Source organism: Ovis aries, chromosome 6 (genome assembly GCF_016772045.2).
Source record: "Ovis aries strain OAR_USU_Benz2616 breed Rambouillet chromosome 6, ARS-UI_Ramb_v3.0, whole genome shotgun sequence".
NCBI lineage: Eukaryota > Metazoa > Chordata > Mammalia > Artiodactyla > Bovidae > Ovis > Ovis aries.
Window position 1 is genome coordinate 70,470,856 of NC_056059.1, and position 17,572 is coordinate 70,488,427.

At 43.9% G+C, this 17,572-nt stretch overlaps 1 protein-coding gene across 5 annotated transcripts in view; it reads left to right on the plus strand.

Annotated features, from left to right (window-relative positions):
• The window catches only part of PDGFRA (platelet derived growth factor receptor alpha), a 51,217-nt gene extending 34,744 nt beyond the window's left edge, over positions 1 to 16,473 (plus strand). For all 5 annotated transcript variants that reach the window (XM_060417114.1, XM_012179972.4, XM_004009830.5 and 2 more), the window contains 7 exons: positions 1,747 to 1,862; positions 2,214 to 2,336; positions 3,270 to 3,381; positions 5,023 to 5,122; positions 5,233 to 5,338; positions 6,605 to 6,846; positions 13,383 to 16,473. In XM_060417114.1, coding sequence (XP_060273097.1) covers positions 1,747 to 1,862; positions 2,214 to 2,336; positions 3,270 to 3,381; positions 5,023 to 5,122; positions 5,233 to 5,338; positions 6,605 to 6,846; positions 13,383 to 13,530 — 947 coding nt within the window. In that variant the 3' untranslated portion in view covers positions 13,531 to 16,473. The remainder of the gene's footprint in view (positions 1 to 1,746; positions 1,863 to 2,213; positions 2,337 to 3,269; positions 3,382 to 5,022; positions 5,123 to 5,232; positions 5,339 to 6,604; positions 6,847 to 13,382) is intronic.
• Positions 16,474 to 17,572: the final 1,099 nt, after the last annotated feature.

Genomic DNA, 17,572 nt, shown 5'->3' on the forward strand with positions numbered 1-17,572 from the left:
TAGCTGTTAGCTTTGCTAATGCCCAATTTGTGATAGAAACTGTGAAGTGGACAGTTTGAGGTTATATTATCTGACAAGGGTGTTGGGTGTTTCTACTGAATGTTGTTTGAAGGAAGATCCGTTTGTTTTCAAAGCAGATGAGCATGTGGCAGGGTTGATTGATTTATAAACTCCAGGGAGCCTAGCTGATGCCCATACCAGATGGACCACCCCACATCTGGTGGGGGGAGGCCCCTGCAGGGTTCTAGTCTAATCACAGGCTTGGAGCTGGGAGGAGGCTTCGGGAGAGATCTGACCATGCTTTGTTGCATAATTTTGTATTACTGGGTCTAAGACCTCCCCTAGGTCCCGCCTAAAAGGTGTTATGCTGCCATGGAAATTGTTTTGAAAATCACTGATGCACTCTGGATGCTTTCAGGGTTCTTGAATGAAAGGTACAATCATTAAAAAAGAAAAAAAAAGAATGTGCTTGTTTTGCAAAGTGTAGTACATAATAATATTTTCCACTGCTGCAGCTCCAAGTTCCATTCACCTTTCAGTGCCAACTGGGTAAACTTCCAAGCCCTTTTAAAAGGTTGGCCAACAAGACTTGTCGGAACCAACACTTCCGCTCCCCTCCTGTATTGTTAAAAATAGTTTCCATTGCTTCCCAGGCCGGACCTGGCTCCAGATGTCAGGAGAACCTGATTCATGCTCAGCCCAAGCCCGGTTGGCAGGCAGACCATTGCTTTCTGGCTGGAAAAATGTGAATGGCTGCAGCTACTCTGTACTTGCCTGAGCTTTTTCAAAAACTGCTGAGAGCTGCTGGCCTAGATTGCCTCCTTCCTCGAAAACCCTGGGACCCTTCCAGGCAGGACCAACTGGGGAAAGTGGGCAAGTTACAGAGAAAGGAACTACACGCAAAGTCTTTGGCACTGAGCTTTAAGATTGCTACTCTAGCCTGATTGGTGGCTAATTTCATTCATAAAGTAAGCCAAGTACTATGAAGGTGGCTTCAAAAAGAAAAAAAAAAAAAAGCAATTCCTAGAAGCTGCTTTTTCCTAGAGGCTTCATGTACATTCATCATAGAAGAGGTGTGGGTGGGTGTGGGTTTTAAAGGTGGCTGAGGTGATTGGCTAAAGGAAAATTTGGGAGCCAAACAAGAACAAAAATATGTGTGAGAACCTATTAGACTAGTCATTATGGAGATATATATTTAAACCAAGTGTATGTATTTATGGATGTATTTCTTTTTATTCATTTTCTTTTGAAATTAAATTGTTTATCTGTGGCTGCACTGGCTTTCTCAGCTTGCAGCGAGTGGGGCTGCTCTTCTTCGTGGTGCTCGGGCTTCTCACTGCGGTGGCTTCTCTCTTGCTGTGGAGCAGGGGCTGTAGAGCACATGAGCTTCAGTAGTTGTGGATCTAGGGCTCTAGAGCAAGAATTCAGTACCTGGGGTTCACGGGCTTAGTTGTTCCATGGCACGTGGAATCTTTCTGGACCAGAGATGGAACCTGTGTCTCCTGCGTTGGCAGGTGGATTCTTTACCACTGAGCCACCAGGGACGTCCGTATTTCTTTTTAAAGAGGACATTTCTGCCTAGTTTACACTCACCTGTGAGGTCTAGACACTGAGAACATGACCATAGGTATGTTCTCTGGACAAGCCTCTGCAGCCTAATGAGTGGCCCAGCCTTGAGAGAGTGTCACAGTGGCTGATGTTTCATGCTGTCCACTAGCACCAACACATTTCATTTTTTTCCTGCAGACTCAGAAGTCAAAAACCTCCTTTCAGATGATAACGCAGAAGGCCTGACTTTGTTGGATTTGTTGAGCTTTACCTATCAAGTTGCCCGAGGAATGGAGTTTTTGGCTTCAAAAAATGTAAGTGTTCAGACATCAGAGACCTCTTTAGACCCAGGCCTTGTTCTGGGGGAGGTGAGCTTGGAAGGAGAGTTGTGGAGGAGCCAGTTGCTACTTTGTTTCTCGATACCCCTTCCCGGAAGGTGAGTGGGCCCTCCGGCAGGATCAGGTGTCCACTTTTCTCCAGAGCTTTCTCCCTCTTGGGAGGCACTGGGTTGAAAGCCTGGGTGAGGTGAGCTCTGTGGGCCAGGACAGTCTTCCTGAGGTGTCCAGGCACCTCCAAGTGTCACTGTTAAGTGGCCAGTCTTGCAGGGGGCGTGCTATCCAGTGGCAGGTGGATTGACCCCCATCCCTTCTTCCCTTTCTGTGCAGTGTGTCCATCGGGACCTGGCGGCTCGCAACGTCCTCCTGGCGCAAGGGAAAATTGTGAAGATCTGTGACTTTGGCCTGGCCAGAGACATCATGCATGACTCGAACTATGTGTCCAAAGGCAGTGTATGTGCCCCTACCTCATTTGGCATGCTTGCCCTCCCTTACTTGAATCTCTGAAAGCTGATGTTGCTTCTAGCCATTCACAGCCCGGACTTTTAACATGGAGTCCATGACATTCATGAATGGGCTCCAGGGGTCAATAGGCAAACCACAAGCTCTACAGACAGACTGCCTTGGTGTGAGCACCGGCTCAGCACCTACTAGTGTAGGGACTTGGGGCAAGTGACTTGGCCATTCTGTACCTTGGTTTCCCTAACTGTATTGGGGAAGTGTTATCAGTACCTATCTTCTGAGTTGCCGTGGGGCATTAGATCGGTGGATTTGTGTAAAAGGCTGAGGACAGTGCCTGACACTTACAAAGCAGCAAAGTGTTAGCTATTAATATGTAAATTGTGCATTCATTTCCAAGGAGCGCACCCTTGGAGATTATCAGATTTTCAGATAGTGTCTGTGACCCTGAAATGTTAAAGCCATTTGAGTTAATACGTCTTAGAGGCACAATTTCCTTAAAGTTAGTCCTTCTGTTCCACATTTGAACCTTCTTCCCATTGTTTCTTACAGTTCAAAAATGTATTGGCTCTCAGTTCACTGGGTCTGTTCTTAATTTTGTTCCTATGAACACCTGAAAATAGGGGACAGGTCCACTTAAGGCTCATACCTTTGGGATGAAAATTCAGGATTAAATATCTTTAGATGTTACTCCTTGGGTGGGCACAGAGGCAAGAGTGAGCACCCATCATTCATAAGATATGTACATAGGGCACCCAGTGCTCTAGGAGGTGCCAGGCACTCTTCCAGTGCTGGGAGTACAGATGCTCATGCAGAGTGAAGTTCCTGGTGCAAGCTATTACTAGCTCCAAGAGAAGCCCTTTCTGTTTTGCTGCTGTAGATCATTGCTGCACATGCTGGGTTTAATGCCTTTCCCCTTCCCTGCAGACCTTTCTCCCTGTGAAGTGGATGGCTCCTGAGAGCATCTTTGACAACCTCTACACCACGCTGAGTGACGTCTGGTCCTATGGCATCCTGCTCTGGGAAATCTTTTCCCTTGGTATGGGCCTAATAGCTCCGCTTGTTTGGGTTGTTCTGGAACAACACTGGAAGGAAGACGCTGTGTTTTTCAAGCTTTGTGTTGTAAATAATGTTAAAATACCTGGTGTTAGTCAAGTGTAATGTAGCTGGTTAACACGTTGTGCACTTACGATGGCTAGTGTGTGTCCAAGTGGTCTGAGAAGGGGTCTTGGGGGGCTGAGCCCCTGCCCCTGGCCTTTGCCTCCCTCTCTCCTTTGGGCTATATCAGAGGCACTTTCTCCTACTGGAGAGGCACCTGATGACATCCACTCACCAGCCGCTTCTTCACCTTGGACTTTGGGTTAAGTGGGTTCACCAGGGGAGAATCCCCTCCCTGACTCCCATCGCTCTTGGTGATGGGTATGCAGAGAAGTAGTGCAGTGAAGGAAAGGGGATGGGGGCTCCCTTCCTGGTCATCATTCTGGAGGGGAGCAACCTCCCAGTCAGCCAGGCATCAGGTACTGAACAACACAGGTGTCCCATGCTACCAGTTAAGGGCCTTCTAAGGGGATGACTGCTGACCCTGACCTTGGACAGTTCAGCTGGGGAGATAAAACTTACACATTTAGTGATAATCTATGTGGTCCTGATTTTAAGTTGAAATAGAAGCCCAGGGAAAAGAGAAAGGAGTCCTGGAGCAGTTTTAGAAGGAGATTAAACCTGACCTGGTCTTGGCCGGTGAAGTGTGAAATTGTTTCATGAACCCACTGTTGTCCTGATGTGATAGGAAAGGACTTTTCCTGCTTGTTGCCTTTTTCTCTTTTGGTTCATCCTTCCATGGATGTCACTGTGGATCATCCCAGTGTGTGGCTTAACTGAGAGTCTCATATTCTGTTAAAAGCAGAGAATTAGCTAAACATTCCAAGACTTCTGCCTTAATTATTTGGACATTTCTGATGAAAATGACTTTTTTAGCCTCAGTGATTCAGAATTTCTCTGGATTTTCTATTTTGCTTTGTATTCATAGATCCAATACTCAGAAACAGTGAAGAACACTTCTGTGCTTTTTCTAGATGTGTAGAATTTTTGCTAGGGTTCTGGACTTGATCAACCTAGAGGTCTTGGTTAGATTTTTTTTTTTAATGAATTATAGGTTACATTTAATTTAGAAATAGGGTTATAAATGAAATACATAAGCAGTAACTTAAAGAGTTGTTAAATGAATCCATGAATACGTGAATGCTTATCTCTAATCACAGCAAAGATGAAAGTAGGCATTCTCTTTCAGTTCCTGCTAGCTTTTAAAAACATTTTGCATAGAATTCCTTTGAGTCATAGCAGTTCATTTTGGCTCCACTAGATAGACCTGAATTGCTTACAACGTTTCCTTAAAGTAGCTCAATCCTGTGGTTTGTTTTGGAGGGTGGACTATTAAGTGGTGTGATGCAAGCAAGGCTTTGGTGTGTCGCTCTGTGTTTGTTTGGACTTTCCCTTTTGGTTAAATTTAAGATTTGGGTAGGGCTGAAATCAAGCAGATGGTAACACTTGATTTCCTTGGAAGAACCGATACTTCAAAGTGGGGATCCCCAAACGTTTTCTAAAGGTGCTGTATCACCCCAGGTGTTTCAACAGTGTACCGCATACTTGTCAACCCTGGTTGTTTTCTTCTTGGCCTCCTCAGGTGGCACACCCTACCCTGGCATGATGGTGGATTCTACATTCTACAATAAGATCAAGAGTGGATACCGGATGGCCAAGCCTGACCATGCCACCAGTGAAGTGTGAGCCCCTCCCCATCCTGTGGGCCTGTGTTCACGCCTGATGGGTCTGTGGGGGTGGGGGTGCCCTGATCATCCTCTCCGTGCCCACTCTGCGTCCTGTACTTCTCCAGCTACGAGATCATGGTGAAGTGCTGGAACAGTGAGCCGGAGAAGAGACCCTCCTTTTACCACCTGAGTGAGATTGTGGAGAATCTGCTGCCTGGACAATATAAAAAGGTTTGTCTGGGCCTCTTAAGATGGGTGGGTGGCAAGGGATGGGCAAGGGGAGGAGACAGCAGCTGGTTATGTGAGCGAGCAGTACTGTTCAACGCTATTTTAATGGAACACTTTCAAAGGAGGAAAAAGATTGTGTGATGCAGCGGCTGGGGCCTCATGCAGTGCTCCCCAGGCCCTTGGTAGCAGTGATGAATGAAAACCCTCCCCTTGCTGCCCCGCTCCCATTCATCCTAAGTGTGCAACACCTGTAAGCACTTTATTCTCCAGATGTTTGAGTATCTGAAGCTACTGTGCAGTTAGAAGTCTCAGGGCATCCATAGCCATTAAATCGCTAATTTGAATGCACTTAAATCCATGCAAAATTGGCTTTTACCAGCTGACTGGAAGGAACAATCTCAGCTGTTATCTGTGGTTCCAGCTGGTTTTTTGTGGAATAGGAAGCATTGTTCAAAGGAACAAATGTAATTTCATGGAACCAAGCAGGATATGGTAATGAATGAAGCAACTTTCTGCAGAGATGCTGACAAGGAAACCCAGGCACAATTTCTTAGATTCAGATTAGTTGCCATGTAGACTTTCCATATTTACTGCTTCTCTTCCTTCTTCTCAAGGAAGAGCAGTGTTAGCTGAACTGGAAGTTAAATACTTTTGTTTATTGATTATCTCACTGCCCATTACAATTGCCATAAGTGAGGCAGCAGGAGAGCAGAAGGAAAGAAGGAGATTAACCATAGGAAAGTCAAAGACACTCTGGTTGGTGAAGATGCATTGATGGGAACAGACTGGAGCTCTTGTTTATGGAGCCTTTTTAGACCAATGGTCCCTAGGTTTTTAATTAGATTTCTCCAGTGTATCGGGATCAAGAAAGTTTCAGGTATGTTGCTCCCAGGGGAAGCCCTAGTCACCTCTTATAGGAACCCATCAAAGCCCCAGAGAGACTGTCTGATGGGGACCAGAAGGCTCGATGCTAATTCCAGAGAAGGGAATGTGTATGGGGACACAGTAGTAGCTACTGACTTGCAGAATGGGTTCTTGGTATCTCAAGACCTACCAGCAGGAGATCTCTGCCAATGGTGGCCGTTTCTTCACGTTCCACATCTCTGGGGACAGTTGACATCTGATTCTCCTTCAGTGGTCCAAACCCCACATCTGTGAGGTTGTTTGGAAACACAGACAGTTAAACAATAGTAAGTTCTGAGCGTCTGCATTCTTTTTTGCAGTTCTGTCAATAACCTTCAAGTAACTGTGTGCAATCAATGTTTGCAGAGCTATGAAAAGATCCACCTGGACTTTCTGAAGAGTGACCACCCCGCTGTGGCACGCATGCGCGTGGACTCCGACAACGCCTACATTGGCGTCACCTACAAAAATGAAGAAGACAAGCTGAAGGACTGGGAGGGTGGCCTCGACGAGCAGAGGCTGAGTGCAGATAGCGGCTACATCATCCCTCTGCCCGACATCGACCCTGTTCCTGAGGAGGAGGACCTGGGCAAGAGGAACAGACACAGGTAGGAGCTCCCAATGCCAGCTTCCACCGACACCCGAAGGGAAGGAGCCGTTGCCCCCGTGAGGCCCTCCCAGTAGTCTGGTCAGTCCGTTTTGGGGGAGCCAGTAGCAGAACCCCAAGGGGTCTGTGAGTTTTGAAAATGCTTCCCAGATGATTCTTGAAAAAGTTTTTGTTCTTTTAAATTTACTCAAGTGTAGTTGACTTACAATATTTATTCATGCCAGGTATATAACATAGTGATTCAATATTTTTATAGATTATATGCTATATGCAGTTACTATAAATATTGACTATATTCCCTGTGCTGTACATTTTTTCCCTGTAACTTATTTATTTTATAACTGGTAGTTCGTACCTCCTAATCCTTTTCACCTACTTTGTCCCTCCCTCCACCCCTCTCCCCTCTGGTAACCTCCAGTTTGTTCCCTGTATCGGTGAGTCTACTTCTGTTAAATTTGTTCTGTTTTTTAGATTCTGTATACAAGTGAAAATACATGGTATTTGTCTCTGTCTGATTTATTTCACTAAGCAAAGTACCTTCCAGGTCTATTTGTTTTTCTGCATATGGCAAGATTTCACTCTTATGGCTGAGTCGTGTTTCATTGTGTGTATATAAATGTACTGTATCTTCTTTATCCGTTCATCTGTTGATGGGCACTTAGCTTACTTTCATATCATGACTATCATAAGTAATGCTCTTAGGAACATTGACTGAATTAGTGTTTTCATTTTCTTTGGATAAATACCCAGAAGTGGAATTGCTGGACTATATGGTAGTTATGGGGGGCTTCCCTGGTGGCGCTAGTGGTAAAGAGTCCACCTGCCAATGCAGGAGACATAAGAGACATGGGTTCGATCCCTGGGTCAGGAAGATCCCCTGGAGGAGGGCATGGCAACCCACTCCAGTATTCTTGCCTGGAGAGTCCCATGGACAGAGGAGCCTGGCGGGCTACAGTCCATAGGGTTGCAGAGTCAGACACGACTGGAGTGACTTAGCACACACATGATAGTTCTGTTTTTAATTTTTTGAGGAACCTCCATGATGTTTTCCATAGTGGCTGCATTAATTTACGTTCCTACCAACAATGTACTAGGGTTCTCTTTTTCCCATATTCTTGCCACACTTATTATTTTTTGTCTTTTTGATGATAGCCATTCTGACAGGCATGAGGCGAGAGCTCATGGTTTGGATGTGCGTTTCTCTGATGATTAGTGACGTGGACCATCTTTTCGTGTGCTTGTTGGTCATCTGTATGCCTTTGAAAAGATCCCTATTCAGGTCCTGTGTCTATTTTTTAATTGTACTGTGTTTTTGATGTTGAATTGTATGGTTCTTTATTTATTTTGGTTGTTAATCCCTCATCAGACATATTTTTTGTAAATATCTTCTTTCACTCAGTAGGTTGCCTTTTTATTTTATTGATGGTTTCCTTTGCTATGCAAAAGGTTTTTAGTTTGATCAAGTCCCATTTTTTAATTTTTGTTTTTCTTGTTCTTGGCTGAGGAGACAGATCCAAAAAAATATTGTTAAGACCAATGTCTGCCTATATTTGCCCCCTTGAGCTGGTGGAGGTGTAGGACAGGGAGGAACATACTTCTCTGATGGAGAACCTTTGACCTAAATCCTCAGGTAATTTGATCAAATTGGCACAGCAGTTGTGATTATTGAAGTAATATAAGCCTCTCTTGCTGGTTTCTTAATAAGTCACTGGAACTGATAAGTTGAGAGACTGGTTGTACTGGGCTATCTGATGCTATGTCGGTGGTTCTTAATCCTAGTTGCATACTGGGACCTCCTGGGGAGATTTGAAAAGTACTGCTATACAATCCTCGCCTGGACCAACATATTGTAATCTCAGTGAGGCCCAAGTACTCTCTGGCTGATTTGTGTTTTTTTCCTGTCTAACTTTGTATTATGGAAGATTTCTAACATGCATGATTCAAGTAAAATCGTGAACTGTCAAGTACCCATCACTCAACTTCAACATTTTTGAACTCATGACCAGTCTGCTTGCATAACTTGTATAGCCGTAACTACTCCATCACTTCCCTCTAGATTGTTTTAAAGCAGATCCTAGACATCATATCATTCCATCCGTGATATTTCAGCATATATCTCAAAAAAAATAAGGGCTCTGTTTTTTAAAATAACTATAGTTATTAGATGGAGAAGGCAATGGCACCCTACTCCAGTACTCTTGCCTGGAAAATCCCATGGATGGAGGAGCCTGGTAGGCTGCAGTCCATGGGGTCGCTAAGAGACAGACACGACTGAGCGACTTCACTTTCACTCTTCACTCTCATGCATTGGAGAAGGAAATGGCAACCCACTCCAGTGTTCTTGCCTGGAGAATCCCAGGGACGGGGGAGCCTGGTGGGCTGCCATCTATGGGATCGCACAGAGTTGGACACGACGGAAGTGACGTAGCAGTAGCAGTAGCATGGTTATTAGAAACAGCTCCAGTACCATAATTTCACCCCCGCCCCCCAATTGACAGTAAATAGTGAAGAGCATCAGATATTCAGTCTGTGTTCAAATTCCCTTGATTCTCACAAATACTGTTTTACATTTGGTTTGTCCTATTCAAGACCCAGATAAGAGTCGCACAACACATTGCCATTGATTGATAGAGCTATACATTCATCCTGCTTCTTTTTGCCCCCTGGAATATTATTTGTATAAAAACCAGAGCATTTGCCTGTAGAGTTCCCACTCCCACGTTCAGAATTTTTCTGCTTGCTTTACTGTGTGTTTATCATATGCTTTTGTCTCCTATATTTGTTATAATTTGGTAGTAGTCTAGAGGCTTGATCTGACTGAGTAGATTTTTGTCAAGTTCCTGCAAAGGTGATGCTGTGTACAGGAGGTACATACTGTATGGTTGTCTCTCTTTTAAGACAATAGCAGCCATTGGTGATTGTACCTAGACCTATTAATTCATTACCAAAGTGATACTAATACACAGCCACGACCAGAACCATCGGTTCACATGGTCCACATGGAGAGGCCACGCTCTGATTCCTTTCTCTCTTTCCATAACCCTTGGACAGAGGCAGGAGAAGGTGGTGATAGTGGCCCTTGGATCAAGGTCCAAGTTGCTTATGAGTTTCTCTCTTTCTCTCTATTCCCTTCTTCATTCAGGATATTTGTGTCTCTTCCACATTCAGTTGACTACATATAAATATTTAGGCAGAAGCACATAGCATTATTATTTTGGAAGCTTATAATTGTGGTTTCTTAACCAGTTCAGATGTAAGATATAGACAACCTTGTTTATTTGTATGCACCAGGTAATTTTAAAAGTATAAAATTATTTTTGTTTTCACACATGAGATTTGGAGATGGGGGGAAAGTCGCCTGTCAGACTTACCTTTCTATTTATCCTCTGCGTAGAACAATTTTTAAATGTGTTTGTATTCCTTTAGCAAGCAGTGCTTCTCCAAACTTTGGGTAGTTTTTGTAGAATTTCATGGGGATAGAAAGGAGTGTCTTGGAGCACTTTACCCCAGATCTGTCATCTGTTTGGTTACACTGAGTTTGAGGAATCTGAATAGTTTGACTATAAAAAAGGGTTCTGCTTCTAAACAAAGTTAGAAAATTGCATTGGGATAAATAACATTAGAAAGATGCCAGGAACTGTCCTGGGGGGTTGCACAAAGCTGGACTTCAGAATTTAGCACCTATTCCTATTGGTCGTCTTTGAATCACACAATGTCCCGAATGACTGTACTAGGTCAGTGAGACCAGTCCTGACAAGTGGGCTGAGATGGGGAATGTCTTAGCTTGGGCTGCCATAACACAGTGCCGCAGAGGAAGGGGCTTGAACAACAGGAATTTATTTCTCCCACTCTCGGAGGCTAGAATTTCAAAATGAAGGTGTTGGCAAGTTTGGTTTCTCCTGAAGCCTCTCTCCTCGGCTTGTACATGGCCACCTTATCACTGTCTTCACACGAGCTTTTCCTGTGTGTGCATCTCTGGCATCTCTTCCTCTTCTTAAGACACCAATCCTACTGAGCTAGGGTCCCATCCTTATGACTTCACTTGAGAATCTCCATAAAGGCTTTGTCTCCACATATGGTCACGTTTGAGGGTTGGGACTTCAGCATAGGAATTTGTCAGGATACAATTCAACCCGTAAAAGCTGAAATGCTCTCTGTGTAGGCAGGCAGGAGTGAGCATGGTGGTCTTGTGGAAGTCCTTCCCCAGGCACAGGAGGCTTGGCCTTGGATGGTGAGTGAGCCTTTGGAAGACAGGGCCTTGCTTCAGAGGACTTGGGGGTGCTAGGTCAGAGCCTATCAGGAGCCAGGCCCTACAAGGTGGATACTGTGACTCAGGAATCAGAAATAAAGGCAGTCATCAGCAGCAGGACCACCCTGAAGCCCAGTGAGCAGCAAGGATGGTGTGGTGCTCAGTCTCAGTAGAAGACTGTGCCCACACTCCAGCCACTGGCTGAGGTCCCAGGAACTGGGTCTGGCTTCCTGCCAGGACTGGATAGTTATTAAGACCAGCCAAGTGGACTGGGGTTCACAGTGAGGTTCTAGAACCAAGGTGGGAGTGGGGGTGGGGAGGATGAAGTACAGGCAGGGAACTGAGCAAGAGCTCAGTCTTGAGGAAGGGCCCGTGTCAGGGTTTGTGAAGGGATCCTCAGTCCAGTGGCGCTGTCGGTTCTAAGAACTCTCTGGGCCACAGGGGCCTGGGGGTAGAGGGCAGCAGGCCGTTTCCTGTGGGCTTCTATTGGCCAGACTTAGTCCTCTGGTTGGAAACTGATATGAAAAGGAGGGTAGAAAGAATGAGGGTCCAGCCTGGCCTGTCGGCCAGGAAACAGTGGAAAGGGTCGAGAGCCCCAGTTTGGTGTGCGTATGGGAGACTCCATCCTGTGGTGTGGCTGCCCAGCCTGTGGTAGGGCTTTTGTAACGTGTGGAGTGCGGTGCTTATAGCCCCGCCATGGGGAGGGGAAGCCACAGTCCTGCCTGTTAGCAGATGAAAATCTGCTAGAGCTAAGTGAACGTGCTAGTTGCTCAGTTGTGTCTGACTCTTTGTGACCCCATGGACTGCAGCCTGCCAGGTTCCTCTGTTCATGGGATTTTCCAGGCAAGAATACTGGAGTGACTTGCCATTCCTTTTTCTAAGGTATCTTCCTGACCCAGGGATTGAACCCAGGTCTCCTGAATTGCAGGCAGATTCTTTACCTCCGGAGCCACCAGGAAAGCCCACTTGAAGCTAAAAGAGATACAGAAAAATTTAGCAATACAAGGCAGGAGACCGATAAGATAGTAGGAGTTCAGAGAAGGCAAGGCGCGGCGCCAGGTGACAGTGACAATCTGGAGGCCCTAAAGAATATTTTCTAAAAGTGTTTGTGAAAAATTTTAAATATCCAGAAAAATCGAAAGATTACATCTATCACTTAGATTTAGCTGTTGTTAACGTTTTATCACATTTGCCTTACATATATATGATATGTATACATACATGTGGGCTTCCTCAGTGGCTCAATGGTAAAGAATCCACCTGCAATGCAGGAGACGTAAAAAATGCGGGTTCAGTTTTTTAATATTTTTTTATGGCTGTGCTGAGTCTTCACTGCTGCGTGCAGGCTTTCTCCAGTTGCAGGGAGCGGGGGCCACTCTCTAGTTGCGGTGCACAGGCTTCTCACTGCAGTGGCCTCTCCTTGTGGTGGAGCATGGGCTCTAGGGTTCTTGGGCTTTGGTAGTTGAGGCACACGGGCTCAGCTGCCCCACGGCATATGGGATCCTCCTGGACCAGGGATCGAACCAGTGTCTCCTGCCTTGCAGGGCAGTTTCTCAACCACTGGACCACCAGGGAAGCCCCTGGGTTCAGTTCTTGAGTCGGGAAGATCTCCTGGAGAAAGAAATGGCAATCCGCTCCAGTGTTCTTGACTGGGAGATCCCATGGACAGAGGAGCCTGGTGGGCTGCAGTCCATTGGGTTGCATATGTGTGTGTGTGTGTGCATTCAGTTGCTAAGTCGTGTCCGACTCATGCTTTCTGACTCTAAAACTCCCCTCTCAGATGCTCCTCTAGTAAGTAAAGAGCCTTCACCTGGACTTCCAAGACTCAAGGGGATTGGATGTATAAGGAGGACATTCCTGGGTCATGGGGTGAGATCCTGAGATCACAGTTTGGACATTCAGGAGGTTGCAGGGCTAGTAAGTGACTGACTCAGCTGAACTTTGCCCCAGATTTCATCCCTCTGCTTTTTCTTCCCCAGGCCTTTTGATCAGGCACTGCTTGTTTTCTCTTCCACTGGAGTTGAGTAGGGAGAGTAGAAATGGTCATAGCTTGTTAGCAACTCTGGAAGATTTGGCAGAAGAGAAGGGAAGTTGAAATGACCATGTGGCCCACTGCAGTGGTGGGGGCTGCTTCTGGCTTGGTGGAAGAATCATGCCTGGCTGAGCAGCCTGGATTTGAAAGCCAAAGGATGTCACAGGAAGAGCTCCTTTGCCTTTGGGAGGCCACCTTGGAAACACCACTGTAAGTTGGTCTGATTGTGATTTTTCCTATTCTTTCCCTCTTCTAGCTCACAGACCTCTGAAGAGAGTGCCATTGAGACAGGTTCCAGCAGTTCTACCTTCATCAAGAGAGAGGATGAGACCATCGAGGACATCGACATGATGGACGACATTGGCATAGACTCCTCGGATCTGGTGGAGGACAGCTTCCTGTAACTGGCAGATTCGGGGAGGGGGCAGGACTTCCACTCCTGGACCCACCTTGGATCCTTTTAAGAAAACCACTTTATTGCAATGCAAAGTTTGAGAGAAGGACTTGGATGGTGTATAAAGAGAAGTTCCCAGCCAATGGCCTCTGGGAGCCTTCTAAAGATGAATGATTGGGATATTTTGAAATGAACTTTTTTGGCGTTGCCTCTGGCAGTGTTTCAGTAGCATCTCATTGGTGTGTGAAGTTTTATAGGTAGATGGACAAGGAAATCACGGGCCAGGGAAGATGGACTTTGTGTTTCAAGGGCATTGGTGAGATTCCAACGGACACAACTTTTACTGCAACAAAACTCCAGCATTGTAATTATGTAAATAACTCTAACCAAGGATGTGTTTTGATTTGTATTAACTTCTCTGGACTTCTGGAGAGACCACTCAGTCCATCCATGTACTTCCTGCTTGAAACCTGGTATCAGCTGCTGTTGAACTTTCTTGTGAAGTACATGCAAAACCACTTTTGAACCTTAAAAGGTACTGGTACTATAGCATTTTGCTTTTTTTTTTTTTAGTGTTGAGGAGATAAAGGATAATTAACCAACTTTGTTTATTAGGTTTGGGTCATTTATAAGCCCAACAACTCATATTGTAATCTACGTTTATAATAATACTACTGTTATCAGTAATTCTAAATGTGTGATATGTAACATGTTTTCCCTACAGAAAAAGCACAATTTAAAAAAAATCCTTACTAAATAGGTGACAAGTCTGACAGTTTTTGACATTCTATTAAATAACGTTTTCTCTGTAAAATATGGTTATAGCTTTAGTGGATGAAATTTAGTTGAACATAGAAAACAAAAGTAGTGTCTTCCAGGAAGTCAGAGTTTTTAACTGTACTGAGTAGGTCCCCTAATCCATTGTACTAAAAACAATTAACTGCCCTTTAAAGTAATGAGATTTGAAATAAATAAATAAAACCCCTAGATCCTAAAGGTCCTCAATATTAAGGCAGGAGTCTTTGCCTAACATGACTTCTCATGTTATTGCCCAGTGGAAAAGGTATTTATCAGCAAAAAGACTGGATTTGCAGAGGTTTGTTCATGCCTTGTGATAATTCTGGTGCATCTCAACACATGTATATATTTTTAATTTTGTGAATTTTTCAGGAAAAATTCAGAAGGATGCCCTGAACTGGAGCTCCCTTCCTTTGTCTCTTACCCTCAGGAGAAATAGTTTGAAAGCCTGAGACAGTAAAGGCATTGTTCAGTGAAGGTGCTGTGTGCCTTAGCCCGGACCCTTGGTCACCATATGTAACTGGCAACCAGAATTACCAGATTCTACATCCCCATCCCAGAGATTCTGAATTATCAGTTCTAGGGGAGCAGAGACCTGTGTTTTTATAAACATCCTGGCTGTTCTGATCAGCCAGATCTGGGGAACACCAGCATAGATGACAGGAAGTTGCCATGGGAAGAAATAATTTGAAATTAGGAACTGGGCTAGAGATCAACCATAGAAGAAGCCTACTATTTAAATCTGTGGCTTTGGGTCAGCGACATTTAATGCCTTATATCTAGTAATTGCTACCCTTAATTTTACTTTCCAATCCTTGCTGAGACTGAGCAAGCCAAATCTTGGTTTGGCAGATCTTCTCCCTGCTTAGGGGGAACTGAGCTCTCTCCCCGCCAGCTTCCCCTCAAAAGGCATATACAAAAATGATGCGATTCAGTGTACCAAGTCTCTGTATGATCAAGTCAATATTTTAGTGAAAAAAAATTTTTTTTTTAAGTTTTACTGATATATCGGGGTTAGATGGGAGGACAAATTGTCACATCCATCCAAACTGTCACATCCATCCAAACTGTCAAACTGGTCATTGTGGGTTCATCGGCATTCTTTGCAATACCACTTAATTGCTGACACCCTATGAATGAAACATGGACTGTGATTACCGCAATCACTGTGTGTGCTCCTGGCAGGTGATGCTTTGGGAGATGTAGAAGCAATAACAAGGTACTTGACTACCTACTGGTGTAATCTCAATGCAAGCCCCACCTTTCTCATGGTAAGCGTGAAGACTGAGCCAGATTGGCCGATTAAAAGAAAACCTGATGAGGTTCTGTAGAGCCACTTAGACTTGAAATACATTTGTGTTTCTAGAATCACAGCTCAAGCACTCTGCTGATCACTCCCTTTCCCTCTTCCTCATACCGCCTCCTTTTATTGGTGCTTTGCATTTTGATGTCCTTTGAATCTTGCATGATATCATGGGGCTGGATGAAAATTCTCAGACCAGCAGGTTCTAGTCCTAATGAATGCTCTCACCTTAGTTTTTATATGGCAGCATTTTTTTTCTTAAGTAATGTTTTCAGTGTATCACAGATTTGTTTCCTTTTTGGCCTCCTGCAAAGACCCCAGATGAAAAGTTGTCAACCCTTCGTGCTGTCTATTTTTATGAAGACAATCAAAGTTGGACTGAGAAACACAATTTGTGATTTTTTAAAAAAATGATTGATGATGTCCTTAAAATGTGGTCTGCCAATCTGTACAAAATGGTCCTATTTTTGTGAAGAGGGACGTGAGATAAAGTGATGTTATACATCAATATGTATATATGTATTTCTATATAGACTTGGAGAATACTGCCAAAACATTTATGACAAGCTGTATCACTGCCTTTGTTTATATTTTTTTAACTGTGATATTCCCCACAGGCACATTAACTGTTGCACTTTTGAATGTCCAAAATTTATATTTTAGAAATAATAAAGAGAAAAATACCTAAACGTTCCCAAAACAGTGGTGTGGTGAATGTTCAAGAACTAACTCGGTAGGAAGGGTCTACCAATACAATTGTATTACAGATGCCCCTATTCATTGTTTTTGTTTTAAAACATGTAAATGAAGATCTTTATATTTCAATAAATGAGATGATATAATTTAAAGTTATGCTAAGGTTTTAGCATTTTTGTCTTTAGTTTAACAGTATGAATGAAAACAATCCTGTTTAATTTACTTTCTCAGTGACGTCCCAGTAGGACTCTGTATTATGGTTTTAGTGAAATTAGTGGAAAAGTGTAAACATTATTTGAGTTAGCTCTCAGACCCAGTGTTTAGCTTAAAGTTGACTGGCACTGGCTCATCTTTGACCTTGTCTTTTGTTTGTTATAGTAGCATTTTGTGCATTTTTGCCTGTACATGGGATATAGGACTGCATTGACCCTGGACACCATTCAAACACTGTAGATGTGCATAAAATAAAAGATTAAAGTCTTTTTTGACTACATCTACTTCCCTGTCCCTTCCCCATTTCTCAGAGGCAGAATTATATTTTTGTGTGTCTTCTTTTATCCTTTCAGTTCCCTTTTTGTGCATCTGCTTATATACATACACATGTGCCCATCTGCTTTATATTTTACCTAAATGGGATTGTACTTTACATAATGCTTTGTAATGTGCTTTATTCTTTTTCTTTCTTCTTTTTTTTAAAAAATATATTTCATTTTTAAAAACAGTATTTTAAAATTCACAGCAAAATTGAGCAGGAGTACAGATTTCCTTCATACCCTCTCCCCCAACACATGCTTAACTTAGCTTCCCCCACCGTTATCCTCCCCCACAGAGTGGCACCTTTGTTACGATTGATGAATCTACACTGACGCATCTTTATCACCAGAGTCCATCATGTTTATTTGGTTTTAAAATATTTATTTATTTTGGCTACACTGGATCTTAGCTGTGGCGTGTGAACTTCTTAGTTGCAAGTATGGGATCTAGTTCCCTGACCAGGGATCAAACCCGGGGCCCCCTCCATTGGGAGCTCAGAGTCTTACCCACTGGACCACCAGGGAAGTCCCAGTGGTTTTTCTTTAAGTGCCATCTTTTAGAGAGCTCTATCAGAAGTATATATAGATAGGCCTCCCTCATTCTTTATCAACTGCATAGTATCCCATGGTGTACATATACCACAATTTATGCAGTCATTTTCTGTAGATAGATTTATAGTTTCTAATCCTTTGCTATTTAAATGACTTCACAGACATCCTGG